Source organism: Perca fluviatilis, chromosome 12 (assembly GCF_010015445.1).
Source record: "Perca fluviatilis chromosome 12, GENO_Pfluv_1.0, whole genome shotgun sequence".
Taxonomy (NCBI): domain Eukaryota; kingdom Metazoa; phylum Chordata; class Actinopteri; order Perciformes; family Percidae; genus Perca; species Perca fluviatilis.
In genome coordinates, this window is record NC_053123.1 from 31,168,043 (window position 1) to 31,190,055 (window position 22,013).

General features: G+C 40.5%; 1 protein-coding gene across 1 annotated transcript in view; it reads left to right on the top strand.

The window, feature by feature from the left end:
* The window catches only part of mao (monoamine oxidase), a 66,371-nt gene that overhangs the window by 24,530 nt on the left and 19,828 nt on the right, over nt 1–22,013 (top strand). The window contains exons 2-5 of the mRNA XM_039817978.1: nt 1,797–1,891; nt 2,260–2,397; nt 19,716–19,820; nt 20,509–20,600. Of these exons, the coding sequence (XP_039673912.1) occupies nt 1,797–1,891; nt 2,260–2,397; nt 19,716–19,820; nt 20,509–20,600 (430 nt within the window). The remainder of the gene's footprint in view (nt 1–1,796; nt 1,892–2,259; nt 2,398–19,715; nt 19,821–20,508; nt 20,601–22,013) is intronic.

Here is a 22,013-nt window from a genome sequence, read left to right on the forward strand (position 1 = left end):
GAAATGATCCAGTAGGGATAGACCGATTATGGGGCAGTTTTTTGGCAGTTTGCAGATGATCTGTATCTGCGTTTTAATTGCCCGATAAGCGAAAAAGTTAATGAATTACAACGGGCGCTACTTTGGCTCGGCTCCAGCTCTGTGTCTGTCCCTCTGCTTCGTTTTCTCTCACCACGGAGTCTGACTTAATGTCCCGTGCCCCACAATAACCATCTGACTCTGTTACTGGGGATTATATTCAAAGTTTCTCATTTATTACATAATTGCTTAAAGCATTAAAACAAAGCATTTTGTGTTGGAGTTTTTAACATTCCAACATTTCTTAATTTTGACTTAAAGATTTTCATTTTCACTGTAAATGCATGTCGGTTCCAAGTATCTGTTATCGGTTTCATTAACTACTAATAATCGGTATCTGTATCTGTATCGGCATTGAAAAACCAGTATAGGTAGATCCCTATGCTTCAGGGTTCGGTTTAAACGGACCGAACAGCTCAGGTGTTAAAGCTACCTTAGTCAACCATTCGACTAATCAGTCGATTTGGTCTTAGTCGACCAAGATGTCTTTATTTGATTAGTCATTCTTTAATGCTTTTTCAGAAACTTCAGCGCACATCTCTGGTAAACACAAGATTTAAAGTGGTCCTTTTGCATGACTCTCTGTGGAGACACTCAGTTTTATCAGTCCTTCCAGAAATTTTTTTTTTGTGATTATTGCGGGCAAAAATCCTTGATTATGTGGCACTTTAAAAAAAAAATGTGATGGAATATGCTATATGATATTTATGCAATTTTATGCGATGAAATTGCGGGGACTTGCAAAAACTGCGGTTTGATGAAAAAGAGAAAAGAAAAGTGATTTTCCCCCCCCAACACCCTGCTTTTCGATGATGTTCACGTCGCATAATTACGTCACTTCATAACGTTCCCATGGCAACAGAGGAAAACGGCTGCTCTTGTGTGAAGTAAACGCAACATTTTTCAACTTTATGCTGAGATACAGTACAGGCCAAAAGTTTGGACACACCTTCTCATTCAATGCGTTTCCTTTTTATTTTCATGACTATTTCCATTGTAGATTCTCACTGAAGGCATCAAAACTATGAATGAACACATATGGAATTATGTACTTAACAAAAAAGTGTGAAATAACTGAAAACATGTCTTATATTTTAGATTCTTCAAAGTAGCCACCATTTGCTTTTTTATTAATAAGGGAAATAATTCCACTAACTAACCCTGACAAAGCACACCTGTGAAGGTAAAACCATTTCAGGTGACTACCTCATGAAGCTCATTGAGAGAACACCAAGGGTTTGCAGAGTTATCAAAACAAGCAAAGGGTGGCTACTTTGTGGCTACTTTGAAGAATCTAAAATATAAGACATGTTTTCAGTTATTTCACACTTTTTTGTTAAGTACATAATTCCATATGTGTTCATTCATAGTTTTGATGCCTTCAGTGAGAATCTACAATGGAAATAGTCATGAAAATAAAGAAACACATTGAATGAGAAGGTGTGTCCAAACTTTTGGCCTGTACTGTATATTATGGGACTTTTTTGCAACGGAAATGCGTGGATTATGAAATCATGCAAGCCCCGCATATTTTGCGCGGAAATCGGCAATTTATGCGGCGAAAGTGCGGTGTATTTGAAAAAATGGCTGATTATTACAATCGCGTTTTTCTGGAGGGAATGTTTTATGGGTTGATTAAATCAACCAATGGATAAGACGATAAAATCCCATGAGTGTCGACTGAGGATTTCTTCTGCTCTCTGTCTGTCTGTCTGCAGGTTTGAGTGCAGCGAAGCTGTTGAAAGCCAACGGACTGAGTCCTGTAGTCCTGGAGGCCAGGGATCGGGTCGGTGGTCGCACCTTCACCGTGCGGGTAAGACCAGGAGAGCCAACACTTCCGCAGATGCTTAGCGAGATAGTTTTAAGATTATTCTTTTGGGCATTTTCAGCCTTTATTTTGATAGGACAGATGAAGACAGGAAAGGGGAGAGAGAGGGGGAATGACATTGGGAAAACAGTCATGACCAGTCGAACCATGAATTCCCTGCTCGAGCTATGTTACTGGTTCCACGGTAAAAAGGGTGTTACCCAGGTGGTTTAGATCATTAATGATTCCTCCAAGCCTTTTTCTTGAAGTAAATATCCTTCAGACGGGGTAGGGCACTGTCTTTTCTGTGTTCTGACGAACGAACCACACAACTTCATGTTTTGATGTGTTTTTTCCTTTTTTTTCTCTTTCAGAATAAGGAGACAAAGTGGGTCGACCTGGGCGGAGCTTACATCGGACCAACTCAGAACCGCATCCTCCGATTGGCCAAAGAGTACGGCATTCAGACCTACAAAGTCAACGAGCAGGAGAGCCTGGTGCATTATGTCAAAGTGAGTGTCCGAGCAGATAGTAATTCTCCTCTGTGCTTTGGCTGATTTTATATCCGTCCAAGCTAACTCATTTCACAGATCCAGATCATTCAGTTTGATTTCTGCAGTGAAAAAAAAAAGTCTCTCACGAGGCGGTTCACTAGCCGTGGGTCAATAATTATAACTAGGACATGCTTCAAAGCAGAACTATGCATATACCTTCTACATAGGTAGCTTAGATACTTTCCTCTTCTTGTCACACCGGTTTCAAATCCCAGACCTGTAGGCTGTTTTTACTTTGTGGTGTGACCGGTATCCCCGGACCTCTCCAAAACTAAAGAAAACAGAGGTATATACAACAATCACAGACTTTCCCTTAGGCCGCGTTTTCATCCGTGAACCTAATTTGATATATGGGCCGGATCAAAACCTACGAGGGACCGGATTTTGCCTGCGGGCCATGTGCTTTACGCTAAGGAGTTTGTCTATCAAATCAATCTCTCGTGCTCAGCGCGGTTACTCTAACTCAAGGGTTCTCAAACTTTTTTCAATAATGTTCCCCTTTTTGAATTGTTTGTTTAAGCCAAGTACCCCCCTGACCAGCGCTAATCATTTTCGGTAGAAAAAAAAAGAGGAACAGTACAGCGCTGTCAACGAAAGATTTACTAAACAACAGCCTTGGAAATGCTGATGAGAAAACCAGACAAAAGCTGTAAAAAAGACAAAAACTTGGAAAAAGATGGTAGAAAGAAGGAAGGAAGTAAGGCAAGAATAGGTCAAAATAGTATCAAAAACTTCAAAAACAGTGACATAGGAAGAAAAAAGCGAGAAACTTGTAAAAAGTAGAAGGACAGTAGAAGGAAGGAAGGATAGATTAGGTCCAAAGAAGGTGACACAAATGTCACATTTTTGGTAGGAAAAAAAAAAAATTCTCCATAAAGAGGAACAATGTTCTGGACAACAGCCTCGTAACTATTAAACATTTTGTTAAATATCTCACGTACACCCTGCAGTCCTCCAAAGTACCCCCATTTGAGAAACACTGCTCTAACTGACAGTATCTGATAGTAAATAGAACTGGCAGCTGAGTTGAATTGCAGTCGCTTGGCAGGCATGGCAGATGAGCTGTACAATCTGCTTTAGACTTGTGCTGCCACTGAAAACATGCAGCGTCTCTCATAGCCTCTGATCACCAGCTACATTTAAGCGTTGCTTAGGGATTGGGCAAAACAAAACATTATTCCTTATCCCGTGACTTCGTGCATGTTTGCCGAGCAGCCGGCAACCGCTCTCCTCCCCAGCATTGGTGACTGGAGATGCTAATCTTTGCCGTAGGGGTTTCTGTAATGCAGTTTCTATTTTCTCTGAGTGGTTGAATGGGTAGCAAGAGCAAACAAAGGAAGCAAGGAAGGAAGGAAGAGACGCTGGGGACATTGTTATTCTTGTTATTCTTTGCTCCATATCTCATTAGTGCGGGCGCACCACTGTCTTTAACACAGTTGTGTTCCTCTGCCTGATTAGATTTTCCCTTGCTGCTCATGTACGCATGTACCCTAACCTTAAATCCCTGGACGCCTCAGGTGGCTGGCAGTTGTGTGTGTGTGTGTGTGTGTGTGTGTGTGTGTGTGTGTGTGTGTGTGTGTGTCATACCTGTCAAGTTTTGGATTTGAAAATAGGGGAAATTTTCCGGTGCCCACCTCGAGCAGTCCCACCACCCCAACCAAGCTCCATTATCCCTTACATTTTAAGACAGGTGTACAAGAAAGCTAAAATCACCACTTGATGCAGAATGCTGAAAACATTTACAATTTATAACATTGCTAGTCTTTACATTTACATTTTATATTCCACACATTCTTTTCATTTCATATTGCTTTTCTTTTACAGTTTTTCTTTTCATTTCACATAACCTTTCTTTACTCTTTTAGTGAGTTATTGTACAAATTTGTTGCAGACTTTGCATTCTTTAAGACTGTTTTGGAAGGTGTATTTGTGGGCTGGGCCAGAGTGGTTACAGTTTTTTCCAATTGCTAACACACTAAAATGACATGCATAGCACAATTATTTAAACTGACACACAGAGAGCAAAACCTCTTCTCAAGTCTCCAAAAGTCTAAACACATTTTCTGCTTTACACACATTTTGCAATTCGAAATGGTCCTTTTTAAATGCACTGAACACGGTTCTCTGCATAAGACACAACAATCTGACATAAAGTCACATGTCTGCCATTTCTAAACACTGCCATTCAAAATGACACTACATGAGCTAATTGGCCAGCATATGCGCCACCTGGCCAAACACCTCAATGCTTTATTGTTACCACTTCAATCATAAAGTAAGCACTACAAAAAGACCACATGTGAGCACCTCTTTTTTTTTCTATATATTTTTTCTGCAATTTTCTTTTTCAGTTTACTGTTTGTTGTGAGCATATTTCTGTTCAGTCCGATGTAAATATATCTGCTGTGCATATGTTGCACTGACTTGTTTGGTTAAAAATTCAAACATAAATGTTTCAACATCATGTGTGTGTATCTGCAGATAGATAGATAGATAGATAGATAGATAGATAGATAGATAGATAGATAGATAGATACTTTATTCATCCCGAAGGAAATTTTAGGATCCATTTGCTTAGACAACCTTACTGTAACACAACAAACACATATACACACACATACATAAGAATAAAAATGAAAATCACACACAGAAATGCAATGACATGATAAGGGCTGTTCATGTGAACAATCTGACAAATTTTCTACAATTTGAACTATTTTAGTATTATGGCAAAGCATTCTTAAGATGAGAGTGCTTTTCATTATGCCCAACAGTGTGTAGTTGGTTAGACAAAAATCTGGTTCAGGTGGAAGTTATCGCGAGGCTAGTGACAGAGCTCAGATTGGGAATGTTTTTTTTTTTTTTTTACTCCGCTCGGCTCGTGTTGTTCACATTTGTTTATTAGAATAAACCCCTTGAGATGTATCATCTTGTTTTCGAGGGGGTCCCAAGGGGGTCCTGAGGGGGTCCGGGTGTGTGTGTGTGTGTGTGTGTGTGTGTTGTTCAAATTTGTTTATTAGGATAAACCCCTTGAGATGTATCATCTTATTTTCGAGGGGGCCCCAAAGGGGTCCCAAGGGGGTCTTGAGGGTGTGTGTGTGTGTGTGTGTGTGTGTGTGTGTGTGTGTGTGTGTGTGTGTGTGTGCGTGCGTGTGCGTGCGTGCATGTGAGATGATAGAGAGACAGAACTTATCTCAACATAGGCTGTATACCACACACACACAACACACACACACACTTTCACTGCATTGTATATACTGTAGAAACCTGTTTCTAATGTCCACGGCCCACTTCCTTTTACATGCATGAGAGGACCAGAATATTACAAACACTCAATATAATGAAATCCAGTACAACTACACAGAAAATACTGCCCCATAAATCACCACAAATTAACAACAAACACATTGTTATAGGCTTTAAAATTGATTTATTGCAGGGTAATTGTTTAAGCTGCAACTGTAACTACAGAAGTTGAGCTATAAATTAAATTGTATGGGGTACAAATTCTTAACAAACTCAGTATTGCAGGCTTTAAAATTGATTTATTGCAGGTTTGTTGTATAAGCTGCAACTGTAACTACAGAAGTTGAGCTTTAAATTAAATGTCATGGTGCATATGAGGTTTATTTAGAAAAGAGGCCACAATAAATATTGACCACTGCTTCCCTTTTCCCATAGGAGTGATTTCCACTGTAGGAGCAGAGTTATTGATACTGTGTGTGATGAACTGCCCTGAAATCTACCTACAGTATACGCTCAATTTGCAAAATCATTACTGGTTAAGGATCATCTGCACGGCTGCTGTTAAATGTAACCACGGCTTTAAATTACCTTCTTTTTTTATCAACAGCCAACACGGCTAGTAGATTTTTAAAGTTACCAGCCAATCAGATTTTCCACTAGCCATGTTTAGTTTTTTTCCTAACTAAGGCCGGCTGCACACTGTCTGCGTGGCGTGAGCGTGTCAGCTGCGTGGCGTGTCCGTTTTAATTTGGGCTCCCATGTTAACAGGTTAGAGCTTCCACACTGCCTGCGTGACGCGCACGTCTCAGGCCGCACCTCGAGCCGCGCCGAAAACGTGTGCACGCTAGAAATAGAACCGACGCCTATTTTTCACGCGACACGCAAGCGTGTTGGAAGCGTTTCCAGGCAAATGATGTTTATATGTCATTTTGACACGAATACTTTTAATAAATGACATTTTGATGTTTGAAAGTCTCGAGGTTTTGACATGAATGCAGATATATAAATGTAATTTAAAAAAAATTATTATAAATAATTGTCGATTTTCAAATATTGCTCCTGTCAATACAGAAGGAAATATTCTGGAGCCTAATTTGCCGTCAATACTGCCGACGTTGTCTTTGCTGTAATCCAGTCAGTATATATTTATGGTTAACATGGTATTTCATTTTATCAATGGGAAACATACATGTGTACAGACAAGGCTAGCAGCAGCAGCGCTGCGTCAGAGCCCGTTTCTGGTGTGTAAAGACATAGAAAACGCCACGCAGCCGCCACCCAACAGAAACGCCACGTTCACGCCACGCAGCCAGCGTGCAGACGGCTTGACTGCAGCTCCTCTGGGTTGTTTCTTTGTTTCCGTTCCTGTCGGATCTTTTCTGCAGCCTGCCGATTCAAAGAGAAGCTTTGCGTCATTCTTCAACGGCCGAATTGGCTCTTAACTTGAAAACTTTACCCGCCAAAGTTTCAGCTTAGCTCGTAATCGATACCACGCACGCTAGGCACGTGGCCAACGGTTGTACGGCGCGTCATGACCCAGTGTTCATGGGAAATGTAGGATTAGTACTACATGCAGTGATTGAGTTTCCAAGCCAAAGACATGCAAAACTGCCCTCGTAACTTTCAAATTGTACCCGCCAAAGTTGATATTTACCCTGCATTTGGCGGGTTGGCTGATAGGTTGAATATTAAGTTTGCATGCTTTCAAAGATATCTTATACACTATATTACATAAGTTATTTTGTGTGAGTGAACCTCACATGCCAACTGAAGACTGACTGTTGATGTGGGGGCCCTGGGTGGTGACATTTATAGGAAACATCTGGAAACATGAGACCACGACAGGATCGGGATGCCATGAGAACTAACATCCTCCAGGTGTACTTATTATGTTTTATGCAAAGGAGAGCTGAATAAAAACGTATGTAATTTTAACCTGTGACCTTTGGAGGGGTCCTACCCGACAGCACAGAGACTACCTTTTTTGGTAAAAAAAAAACAAAACACTGATACAGATGTTCTGCAAATTTTATTTTGCAGAACAAAATTGCCGATTTCCGCACAAAATATGCGATTCAAACATTGAAACATCAACGTTTCAGCTTTAGCGCCAAATTATTAAAAAATTGGGCGTCACGGTAAGGAATCCAATCCAATCCACTTTATTTCTATAGCACATTTTACAAACACAAAGTTTCCAAAGTGCTGCACGGAAGACTCAGAACACACAAACAATTAATATAAAATTATTTAAACAAAAATCAAAACATCAAGTTTAAAAATATATAAAATATAGAAAGAATAAAAGAAAGAATAAACACCACAGTGGACCACATAACTCACACAGAATTAAAAGCCAAAGAATAAAAGCCTTAAAGTGCCTTAAAACACTCAACTGTAGGGGCAGTTCGGACATGGAGAGGCAGGGCATTCCAGAGTTTAGGTCCAACCACAGAAAAGGCCCTGTCCCCCCGAGTCTTAAGTCTTGACTTGGGGACCACAAGCTGGGAAAGCTGGGTTAGTTCTGAACATTTTGATGTTCAGAACTAACCCAGGGATCAGCTTTATGCAAAATACCATAAAAAGGTGAATTTAAGAAGATATATGAAAATGCCCGTAGACCTCAGAGGGTTAAGCAAAATTTAATAGAGAGCACAGTGCCTGAAATACAGACCAACAGTGTGAATACGGAAGTAAAAATCCCATTCATTCTCTCCATAAGGATTTAGATTATCGTCCATAATGTCTAAACCATCCGAGCTAGACTGACCACGAGCTGTGAGATTGTGAAAGGAAGGTTTCTGCTCCTGTAGAAGCCACACGTCCGTGGCAATTTGCAGAACATCTGTATCATTGTTTTTTTTTTTTACCAAAAAAGGTAGTCTCTGTGCTGTCGGGTAGGACCCCTCCAAAGGTCACAGTTGAAGCATACATACGTTTTTATTCAGCTCTCCTTCGCACAAAACATAATAAGTACACCTGGAGGATGTTAGTTCTCATGGCCTCCCGATCCTGTCGTGGTCTCATACCCATAAATGTCACCACCCAGGGCCCCCACATCAACAGTCATAATCAGTCATCAACATAATAACCTATGTAATATATTGTATGAGATTAATTAATATTCAACCTATCAGCCAACGTCCGTGAAATAAAGTCGGAAAAATACACATTTGAGGTATAGTGCCCAGGGGCACCACATTGTCTTAATACAGGCCTGCACACACAGTATCAATAACTCTGCTCCTACAGTGGAAATCCCTCCTATGGGAAAAGGGAAGCAGTGGTCAATATTTATTGTGGCCTCTTTTCTAAATAAACCTCATATGCACCATGACATTTATTTTAAAGCTCAACCTCTGTAGTTACAGTTGCAGCTTATACAACAAACCTGCAATAAATCAATTTTAAAGCCTGCAATACTGAGTTTGTTAAGAATTTGTACCCCATACAATTTAATTTATAGCTCAACTTCTGTAGTTATAGTTGCAGCTTAAACAATTACCCTGCAATAAATACATTTTAAAGCCTATAACAATGTGTTTGTTGTTAATTTGTGGTGATTTATGGGGCAGTATTTTCTGTGTAGTTGTACTGGATTTCATTATATTGAGTGTTTGTAATATTCTGGTCCTCTCATGCATGTAAAAGGAAGTGGGCCGTGGACATTAGAAACAGGTTTCTACAGTATATACAATGCAGTGAAAGTGTGTGTGTGTGTGTGTGTGTGTGTGTGTGTGTGTGTGTGTGTGTGTGTGTGTGTGTGTGTGTGTGTGTGTGTGTGTGTGTGTTTAGTTTGTATCCATACCCTCACGCCAGAAGCTCAAAGTCCATCTCTGAAGTTATGATTCAATGACTTGAATACAGCCTATGTTGAGATAAGTTCTGTCTCTCTATCATCTCACATGCACGCGCATGCACACGCGCACGCACGCACACACACACACACACACACACACACAGAAAAATGCTGAGATTTTTTGTGATTGATGTGTGCAAAAATCCATGATTATGCGGCACGTTTTCTTAAAAAATGTGATGGACTATGCAGGATATTTATGCAATTTTATGTGATGAAATTGCGGGAACGAAAACGAAAACTGCAGTTTGATGAAAAAGAGAAAAAAAAGTGATTTCCCCCCCAACACCCTGCTCTTCGATGACGTTCACCTCGCGTAATTACGTCACTTCATAACGTTCCCATGGCAACAGGGGAAAATGGCTGCTCTTGTGTGAAGTAAACGCAACATTTTTCAACTTTCTGCTAAGATATATTACGTGACTTTTTTGCAACGAAAATGCGGGGATTATGAAATCATGCAAGCCCCGCATATTTTGCGCAGAAATCGGCAATTTATGCGGCGAAAGTGCTGCGTATTTGAAAAAATGCGCCCCCCCCCCGCATTGATATGCGGACTTTGGCTGATTATGCGTTGAATTATGCGATCGCATAATCGCGTTTTTCTGGAGGGGACTGTAATATGTCTTCTGTCTATTCAAACATTGAAACCGTTAATATTTTGTTGCTATAATCCAGTTGAATCATGGTTTCACGGTCTGCAGGTTATCTCACCACTGTGTCCTTAGCACTGATGTACTATTGACTCGACCTACTTCAGCCGTGCTGTGAAATGTCAGCGGCATGGTGGTTTTGGCAGCGACAGCAGTTAGACAACCATCCTTCGGTTCAGTAAAGGACCAGACTGTGCAGGCCTGGTGATGTGAAGCATTTTATGTGAGCAGCTCCCATGTGAGAGTGTTTCCTTAGCTACTATCTCTGTAAGATCCACTCAAAGACCCAGACTCACACACGCACACACACACACACACACACACATACGCACGCACACACACACACACAAACACACGCACGCACGCACGCACGCCTCTCGTAGCTTCCCGGCTTGTTTCCATGGCAGCATGCTTCATCAAAAGCTGCTCACCTCTATCACTGTCAGAGTGTGTTTGTGTTTGTGTTTGTGTGTGTGTGTGTGTGTGTGTGTGTGTGTGTGTGTGTGTGTGTGTGTGTGTGTGTGTGTGTGTGTGTGTGTGTTTGTGTGTGTGTGTGTGTGTGTGCATTCATGCTCTTGTTTGTGCAGATGTGTGGAGGCGTGAGGGGAGCTCTGTTTCTCAGGGTCACTGATCTCACAGCTGACTCAGCAAAAATGCTGCAACGAACGATTATTTTTCATCGTCTATTAATCTGTTGGTTATTTTCCCAATTAATGGAATTCATCCATTAGCTGTTTGGTCTCTATAAAATGTCAGAAAATGGTGAAAAATGTGGATCAGTGTTTCCCCAAAAAGCCCGAGATGACGTCCTCAAATGTCTCGTTTTGTCCACAACTCAAAAGATATTCAGTTTACTGTCACAGAGGAGAGAAGGAACTAGAACATAGTCAAACATCCAAATGTCAGTTTTAAGCTGACTATACTGTATATATCTGTAACAACGTAACAAACGTAACCTTGGGCATATTGTTGGGTTAGTGTGATGATGCTGTGGGATCCCACAGTCTCACCGTTCTCTCTGCTGTTTCCTCCCGTCTGTTTCCACTCTTGTCTTCATTAAAGCTCAGTTTTTCCGGTTGGCAGCTTATAAAAACTTAAGTTCTGGGTTATTTACCCTGTTGGTAGTTGATATCACCACACAGCAGCTTTTAGGCATGTTTCTGTTGGTTGCTAGCAGGTGGAATAGACGAGGTGGAAACCTTCACTCAATACACTCAAAAAGTCAATGGAGAGCAGATAGTTGTTCCCCCCTAAAATAGGCATTCAGCAAGTCACTGAATGCTCTCTGACCTCCTTCAGTCATAGGTGTAGATTTCAGGGGGGATGCAGGAGATATGTCCCCCCCCCAATATTTAGAAGAGGTAGATTTGTTCCCCCTCAAAAAATTTGACAAGCCACTCCCCAAAAGAGGTTGTTGCGGGGGCTAAGAACATGTACAGTATATATCCTTCTTACCTGTAAATATGTTTCCCAACGATTTCAGAAACCCCTACAGTGGACCGTACCATCCTAACCTTGCAGCGCACCTCTGTTTTCTCTTTCTCTCTTCCTCTGTGAAGCCAAGCTGCCTTCAGGTGCGGTCGGAAATGTCCAGATCTATAAACGATCTGACGGAAAACAGTAGCTATGAAACATAAAGTCCACTTGTGCTACATCGGGGGATAATGAACACAGAAAAGGCACAAATCATTGCATAGAAATTCACCAGAATGCAAATTAAAGCTATAGTGCGTAGTTTCTGTCTCCCCCATGAGGAATTCTAAGTAATGACAACAACACTGTCGGCGCGTCCACATGATACAAGCCTTCATGATTGCCCCCCCCCCCCTCTACTCCACACAGCTGCTGGTAGCCGAGGAGGACACGGAGGATAAAAAAAAAACATGATGGACTTTTCAGAAGAGGTCATTATCTTCACTCGAGTTTCTACGCGATGCCACAATCTTCTGAACATAGTCACACTGAGAGATCCAGAGAGAGTTGTGTGGAGCTGATAGTCTTCATTAGCTTTGTAGCAACTCATTTGGCAACGGCTCAAATGTAACGGACGTTCATTAATATCAAAAGGTTACGCACTAAAGCTTTAAGTGTTTGATGCTCAGAATTTTCTGGCAGAGGACCCCCATACCCCCCGGTTATAATGTGTGTCTCTCCACCCCCATAGAAACCATAGAACGTAAAAACTAAGGCTAAACCTATGCCCTTGCCTTCAGTAAAGTATTGCAGTGCATCTGCACACTGGATTAAAGCCCCAAAACATTGATGGACTGACTCGCCTGGGTTTTCATTAGGCAAACGATCAACTAAAAAAAAGGCACCACATTGATAACATCCTGTATGAACAGAACATATTCGTTAACACTTAACAATGTGACCCTTCCAGAGACATTATCAGACGTCTAGAGTAAAAAGAACCCACTAAATAATACATGGAAACATTTGAATAAATATTTTATAAAGAGGGGTAGAGCCAAGCATGAGAGCACTGCACAATTCTCTCTGATTGAATCTGTTATCGTGCACCTTTCCTTTCTGCAGCGTCACCTTTAACTACAACCTTTGATTCCTGCACCTTTCCTCCTCATCAGCAACAATAAATCAAACTTCACCTCGCGGGACTTCAAACACGTTATATATATATATATACAGTACAGGCCAAAAGTTTGGACACACCTTCTCATTCAATGCGTTTCCTTTTTATTTTCATGACTATTTACATTGTAGATTCTCACTGAAGGCATCAAAACTATGAATGAACACATATGGAATTATAATAGTACAAAGTTAATAACTGAAAACATGTCTTATATTTTAGATTCTTCAAAGTAGCCACCCTTTGCTTTTTTTATTAATAAGGGAAAAAATTCCACTAATTGACCCTGACAAAGCACACCTGTGAAGTGAAAACCATTTCAGGTGACTACCTCATGAAGCTCATTGAGAGAACACCAAGGGTTTGCAGAGTTATCAAAAAAAGCAAAGGGTGGCTACTTTGAAGAATCTAAAATATAAGACATGTTTTCAGTTATTTCACACTTTTTTGTTAAGTACATAATTGAATGAGAAGGTGTGTCCAAACTTTTGGCCTGTACTGTACATATATATATATATATATATATATATTAGGCAGGGATACACCGAATCCAGGATTGGATTGGGCTTTTTGACGGGGTTGGGTTTCTGCCGAACCGTAGAATTTTTTTCCACCCAACCGAACCCTACGCTTGCACTACGCACGCTACGCTGGTCGACGTAATGACGGCGCCATTGATTAGGGGAAGGTGTTGACGTAGGTGGAGCGTTCAATGCAGCAGGCTGTGAGAAAGTGAAAATGGAACTTGTGAGCAGAAAAAGTTGTTGTTTGGCAGTACTTTCAGTCAAAAGAAGGCCATTCAAGTCCAGCTACATGTTCAATCTGTTCAATGCTGATTGGTCTGGTGGTGGCGAGGACCCTAAACTATACACAACATGGCCGTTGTTACAACATTTGGTACGAAACATCCGAAAGAATACGAGTTGTGCGTGAAGGAATCTCCAGACAGCAGCCAGAATGCAGCAACTTCCGGTACGGCAAAAGAAGGACAGTCACAGCTACAAACGGTTTCAGATTCGGCAGAATCTTAACCAGTGGATTCAGTATTTGTCCGAACCCCAAAAATCTGGATTCGGTGCATCCCTAACATTAGGGCTGTGATTTTGCCTACTGTACGATCACAAAAACAATGCAATCGAGAAAAACAATTATTTTGCACATTACGTTTTGATAGTAAACTTTTATTTTGTCTCGTGTACTGAATGACACGCGCGTTAGCGCCTCTTCCGAAGGCTAAACTCACTCAGTAAACATTTGAATATATACTTTTTTATATCATTTATTTTAAGGGGAATTTAACAAGTTCATACTGGAAAAGTATTAAGTGACATGTTACAGTTCAAGTACAGTTGTTTTTGCTGTTGATTTATTTAACTGTTTCACAGTTTTTTTTAAGGTCTATGAATGCATCATCTATCCAAAAGTCAACGAGTAATTGTGTTAAATAATACAGCAAAATTTAAAATAATTGTGATTATGATTTTTCTCTCAAGAATGGAGCAGCCTTAGTATGTATCTGTTGTGAGTATCACCACACTGTCTTTTGATTGTAAGTAGCTTTGGATTAGCCCAGAAGCTATTTAGATGAATAAGCTGTAAACAGACCCAGCAGGTACAAGTTTCCAGATCGAGTCTGAATTAAATAACAGAGGGAAACACACTGGATTAAATTTGCGTTAATGACAGAGTCTGCGTTACTTCACAGGACGGCAGCTAGAGTCGTAGTAAAGCAGCATGTGTGCCGAGCCGTTGTGTAATTAGGGCTAGCTTTCAAGCACGCTGTGTAGCTAATCAGCTTTTCTGCGGCTGATTGTAATCCAAAAGGCCAGCGCTGGTTTCACTTATCAGCGAAACTACTGCCTTACAGGCAGCTGCCGCTCTCAGAACTGGATGTATTAATGAGCTGTCGCTATCAGAGATGGGGAAACAGACTTTGATTAAATACTGTCCCTGGTTATCAGAGATTGAGAGAGAGAGCGTGGGATTGTCCTGTGCTCCTGCAGCGGTTGTGGACGTGCGTGTTTGCACATTCACAGGACGGGTGCTGTTTCTGATACTCCTTGATAAAGAAAGATGTGTGTAGTTGTGTAGAGTCTCTTATCTGTTCCATTTGGCCTTCACCTAAAAATGAGCGCTTTGCCTGAAATGACAGCTGACAGCAATGGGAGAGAAACTGATTCAAAACAGGGTTGAAATGCTGTGATTGGTCCTTAAATTTCATGGCCAATTCTGATTGGTTTAACTAAAAGGTGACACCTCTAAACAGCTGATTTGATTTAGGAAGAAGGAGCAGTGATTGGAATTTGCGCTGAGCTTTATAAGAAGCACAGAAGCAAGTACGCTCGTAACGTTTTTTTAAAGATAAAAAAACAAAGCTTATAAATAACATATTGAATTTGACCTTTGGACTCAAACAGCCAGAAAGAGTTTATATTTCTCTATTAAAATGTGTTTATGTAAAAAATACACAAGATCTGGCATAAAATCACCTTATAAAGATTTTGTGGCAACAGAAACATTCATAGGAGGTGTGTTTCTGGTTTTATGATGAATATAAGTCCAATATCCTCTCTTTTTTAGCTCTGTTTTGGTCTCCACCAAATCCTGAGGGAAACAACTGTCTCTTTAGCTGCTAAACGCTCCACTATGTTCACCAAATAGTTGCCTAACTTTGTCTGTCTGATGTTTGCTGCTGTCCAGAAACCCACCAGACTCTATTTACGGTAATTCAAACAGAACTTTTATCACTGTAAAACACACCAAATTCAAAGACGACAGAAACAAAATAAAACTATCAAAAGCCGTCTTGGTTCGTCACACCACTCAGTCAATCACCACTCAGGTTCGACTGAAATAAACCCTCAATTCACCCATTTACATGTGGAAATATGAGCTGGCTCTATACACGCTAAAAGTCTTGATTATTTACATGGAGTCTGGTGGAGTTTGGTGATGGTGATTTCGGGGCTGTTTCTGGTTAAACAAAAAGGATCTTACTCTTTAAGAAAAAGGTCTATCTCTGTAGGGATCATTTCCATAATGTTATCAGACACTTAGAATAATAATCTGAGCCTGTCAGCGGCAAAAACTGAACTTTTAGTGGACGCTAACTGACGGTGAACATTTGCCCTACAGTTTTACATTACAGTTCGGTTCGCGGCTGACGGTTATAGCGTTCTCGCTCCACACTGGACCAAAGACAAAGAGTTTTGTTCACATTAGTCACTTATAAACTTTTAGTGTACACAACAACTCAAAAAAGAACAGATGGCATAAGGCAGGAGACGAGACAAGTAAATCTCACCCTCATAAAACACAGTTCACCTCAGGAGAGAGTATATGTTGATAAAGTGCTCGAAAACAGGGGAGTAGACCTGAGCGCTGACTACACCGAGAGCCTTACTGTACCAGGAACACGTTGAGTGATTTATGTACAGGCCGGGGTACAAAGAAACATTTCCTTATGTGGAAAGCAGCAAAATAAAAGCTCTTCTGAGACCAGGGTTAGTATCAGCCTGAAGAATCTCAACAAAAGTTTTTTTCCCCTAACCTTTAGGCCACCACTGCCCCAAATGTAGCCTTTTCCAGTTAAAACATTATCCAAAAAGCTAATGTAAGTGTACCTTTTGCATTGATATGTATGGTAAACATGATGGATTATTATGACTATAAACATTACACACACAGAAAAGTGGCACAGAGCTGACAGTAAATCTCTGCCCCGTGGTATTTTTATACAACAAAAGTCACATCCTTACATGGTTTCCTTGTTTTTTTGGTATTTGCTAAAACAACATGTTGAATCATTTTAGACTGTGAATTTATACAATATAGGACATTATACATCTGGACTTCCACCGTGAGGCCGAGAGCACACAAAGGCGATGGTGTTTTAAGCCCCCCACCGTCGACATCCAGGCAGTGCTGCAACCGTCGACTTTAAGGCACTTAACCCTAACCCTTGCCTAACCCTAGTGCCTTCCATGCAGCGCTGCCTAGAAGACGACGTTGGGGGCTTAAAACACCAAAAACCGTTTGTTTAAGGGGAAGCTGGTGTTTAATGGGGTTTGAAACAAACTGACAAGCTAAATAACAATTATATTGCACAAGAGAGAATATGCACGCACACACAGACAGTTATTGCCCCCCCCCACACACACACACAGCAAAGAGGCAAATTGCTAGAAAGCAACAGAAAGTGATGCTTGAGTAGAGTTGGTTCTGCGTGTTCACAGCCGTCAGAGTTGGCCTAAGTAACCTTGATGCCTCTGGAACCGCACCTCCGTCTTCTCGCTGCGTTTGTAAAATCAATCACGCGGTTGAGAAATAGTATTGTATTGTTCTGACAGACAGACCGACAGACCCAGGACACGCTTATCAGACTTGATGACTCTGAATCTTTGGACCAGCTGTAAAACGTTGCACAACTGGCAATATACCGAGATGTTACACAATGTACACGGCTCTCTGAAGTCATTGTGACTAAGCACATTGGAAGTCAGCTAAAGGGTCAACTGATAGATAGAAAACAGTTAACACAGCAGTTATTGTACAGAGTACGATTGCACTGAGGGGCCAATGAATGTTTGTATGTGTGGATGTGCGTATGATTTCTGTCATAAGTTCACAGCTCTGCATAGAAGCTGTGTAAGTAGTCTATTTGTGCGTGTGCTGGGGGGTTCTCAGTCTGTCTGAGGGGAGGGTGGTGAACAGGGAATGTCCTGTTTCTGCCAGATATTGCGATTACGATTCAATTTGGAAATTGTTCTTAAAAGTTTAGCTATAGTTCAATCTTCACTGTGTAACAGATACAACATGTCATGGAGCATTATAACACGAGACACCATCAACACTGCTTTATATTCTTATGCAGGGATGAGAACATGGATATGAATTGGCAGAAATAAGTGTTTTTCTTTCTTTGTATCTTATGAAAAAAAAAACAGTAAATATAATAATGAAAAGAGGAATAAAAAATGTTAAACCAAATGTCATTCAAACATTCAACTAAATATTCTGGCTAATCGCATTCTTTCAAATCTGAATTTGTTGTTGAGCCCTAATTTACTGTCTTTTAAAGCTTAGGGTTTGCTCAAAATGTGTCCTCAGCAGGGTGGGAACTGCTCTGAAGTCCCTTTAGACAACATAAGGACATGAAACCAGTTCCAGGGTTAGCAGCTCTTAGAGCACTATTTGTCAAATGGGGGTATGTGTACCCCTGGGGATACTTTGGAGGACTGCAGGGGGTACATGACATTATTTTTTTTTACAAGTTTGTCACCTTTTTTTGAAGGTTTTGTTATTTGTTTTGAACTTTTCTTGCCTTCCTTCCTCACTTTTTTCTACTGTCTTTTTTTCTTCGAAGTTTTTGTCTCTTTTTTCAAAGTTTTTGTCACTATTTTCGACCTATTCTTGCCTTACTTCCTTCTTTCTACCGTCTATTTTTCAAGGTTTCGTCGATTTTCTTCGACTTTTCTCATCAGCTTTTAAATGTTTTCCAGGTCCGAGGCTGTTGTTTAGTAAATCTATCGCTGACATCGCTGTATTCTTCGCTGAGAATTTTTTTTCTACCAAAAATGATTTGTGCTGGTTAGGGGGTACATGGCTTACAAAAACTGTTCAAAGGGCCTTTGAGGCTGGATGGCCGTATACTTTACATATTTACTACTATAAAGGATTCAGGGATACAATGCTGGGATAGTTGAGTTGTTTGTTCAGTGTGGCTGTGTGAGCTACATTTCCAGAGTCAGTGTGTTAGCTACAGTAGATGGCGGTCGGCACGCCCCCCCAGTTTTGGAGAAGCAGGCAGGAGTACCAACACATCTGTATCAGTCACCGACCGCCATCTACTGGTGACAAAAACAAGCATCACCTACTGTACATGACAAACAACTTGTAATCAGGAACTTTTGTAACTCTGCCAACATCTGCTAATGTCTAACTTAAAAGGCCAATATCAGCAAAGAATACAACTAGTCAAACTCCGATATCAGCAGGTGTTCGGTCTCCAACAGTGGGGTTTCAAATGTGACACCTACTGTATGCATAAAATGTGGAAAAAAAAGGAACTTTTACATTACCTGTAAAAAGCAACATTCCCATTTGTAGGCAAGTGATAAGCATGGCCGCATGGACTCTGCAGATGTAGAATTTTGCAGAATTTTCCTTAGATTTAAAACAAATAAAAAGTAAAAAACTATCAAATAAAGAATGTCAACACATCTCCACCTCAAGAAGAAAAACGGTCCGCTAAATTCCACAGATTTTCATTCTGGATCGCCACTGAAATGTGTGAAGGAAATCCCTTAGATTCCTTTTGGGTCCGCTGATGATTGTGTTTGATAAGAACAATTTATGTTTAAAGTTAAAGAAAATAATTTACCATGTAACACACACGCAGTGTTTAATGAAAGAGACGGGGGATACCATCTAAGAGGACGATGTATGTTCAAACAACCTCTTGTGCGAACTGCTGTTAAAAGCACGTGTGTTTCAGTTTGTGGGGTGACCTTATGGAATGGACTGAACAATGACATCAAACAGAGCCATGATATCATTCAGTTCAAAAATAGATTAAAGAAATCCATACTTGACCAATACAGAAAGGAATAGACCGAAACATAGGACAGGAATTGTAATAATAATAAAGGTATTGTTGTGTATTGTTGTAAGTTATTGTAAGACCTTAAAGATTGTCTGCCGTATTTGCATATCTATTTGTTTTGGAATAATATGATATTGTGAAGTAGAGGCAGGACCTAATAAGCTGTATATTTCCACCTGCTCCTTCTCAAACTTATCCTTTTTTATTATAATTTTTGGGTCTTTTGTAAATTCAGATTGTTTGTGTTTTAATTTTGTCGTTTTAATTTTGTGGTTTTGTAAAAAAAAATTTAAAATAATGACGATGACGTGTGTCCCACAGGGAAAGTCTTACCCGTTCAAAGGCTCCTTCCCTCCCATGTGGAACCCCATCGTCTTGTTGGACTTCAACAACCTGTGGAGGACAATGGACGAGATGGGCCGGGAGGTAATTACCCTTGCTGTTTGCTTTTTACTCTGCACTCTTTGTGTCTCATCTTTGCTAAATGTAAGATAAGATCATTCATCTTGGGCAGTCGAGAGAACAAAAAATGGTGACACATAAACGCACATAAACACACAATGAACATACAGTAAACACGCATGAAACACAAGCATACATTATTCAACAAGCATTCGATGAACCTCACACCTTCCCCCAGACTCTCTGAAGAGAACCCACTGCACATCCTCCCCCTCAGATTGCACTTATTTAGCCGTGATCAATAATTTATGTATTGCACAATGCCCAAATGCACAATTGCACACGTGCCGTGTCAAATTAAAAATATTGGACCAGTGCCCTACCAGATATTGCACATCCTACAGCCATAATCGCGAGTACCACAAATATTACCTATGCTTAAACTCAGCACATTTCGGGCGCCTGGTTAGCTCACCTGGTAGAGCGCGCGCCCATATACAGAGGCTCAGTCCTTGCCGCAGTTGCCAAGGGTTCGGGTTCCAACCTGGGGCCCTTTGCTGCATGTCATTCAGCCTCTCTCTCTCTCTCTCCCATTTCATGTCCAAGCTGTCCTGTCACAAATAAAGGCCTAAAATGGCTAAAAAAAATCTTTACAAAAAAAAACTCCAATAAACTCAGCGCATGTCCTTCTCCTCTTGCTCCTGTGTTTCAGATTCCCAGAGAGGCTCCCTGGAGAGCTCCCCATGCCGAGGAGTGGGACAAGATGACCATGATGGAGCTCTTTGAGAAAATCTCCTGGACCAGGTAGCACAGAAACGAGGGAATTAGGCCGGTTACACACTGGATGCGTCGCGGGATTGGTCAGCTGCGTGGCGTGTCCGTTTATATTTGGGCTCCCATGTTAACAGGTTAGAGCTAACTCACTGCCTGCGTGACACGCACGTCTGCTAGAAATAGGGAGCGACGCCTATTTTTCACGCGACACGCAAGCATGTTGGAAGCGTTTCCAGGAAAAATAGAACAGGAAAAGATGTTTATATGTCATTTAGACACAAATACATATTAATAAATGACATGTTGATGTTTGAAAGTCTCGAGGTTTTGATATAAATGCAGATATAAATGTAATTGATTTTCACATCCATGTGTACAGACAAGGCTAGCAGCAGCAGCAGCGCCGCGTCAGACACGTTTCTGGTGTGTAAAGACTTAGAAAAATCCACGCAGCTGACACGCAACAGAAACGCCACGCTCACACCACGCAGGCAGTGTCTAACCGGCCTTAGATTACTTTTCCTGCCTAACAAGAGCGAGACCGATGTGAATGCCTCTTTTTTATGTCTCTAAACTACTGAGTGTAATTCATACATACGTACATAACCTTCAGCGTAAATTATGCAACTCTCATGTTAAACTTTCAAAGCACGCAGAGAGACATAACAAATGCATTCATGAGCCAGTCTGACTCTTAAAAAAATAAATAAAATAGGATGAAAAGAAGAGTAACCCAGGAGTTGCTCTGAACTGGCTAATAGAAATAAAGGTTTATGAATCAACAACTTGGTTCAGGTTGAGGTTACTTTATTATTTATTTGTACCTGTGGGTAGATTTGTTCTGCAGCGAGAGTATGACATCCATCCAAGACACGCAACTACGAAACACACCAAATTTTTATTTATATTTTTATTTTTATTTTTATTTTTATTTTTATTTTTATTTTTATTTTTATTTTTATTTTTATTTTTATTTTTATTTTTATTTTTATTTTGCTAAATGTCTTATGTATCCCTGTACGGTGTCCTTGAGTGCAAAGAAAGGCGCCTTTAAATAAAATGTATTATTATTATTATTACAAGTACTCAAAATCTGATATAAATGCAAAGGCTCCATCAAATAGGACATAAGAGAGAGAGAGAAAGAGATGAATAAAAATAAGTGATTTAAAGTCATTCAAATACATGTTCTCTCAGATAAAAACAGTTGTTAAGTTTTGCCGTAGGTGTTATACAAATACAGTAATTACAAAAACCCACAAACCTTACATATGAGTCAAATGAGTATTTGACTAAACACTACAGGGGACAGTTTACAATGGGTGTAGCTCCCCAGTAACACGCAGGGTGATCCTTATTCCATCGTCGGCCATCAATCCCACAAAAACTGCCAATGAAAACACACTTATAACAACTGCTTGCCACATTGTATTAACACTAGCC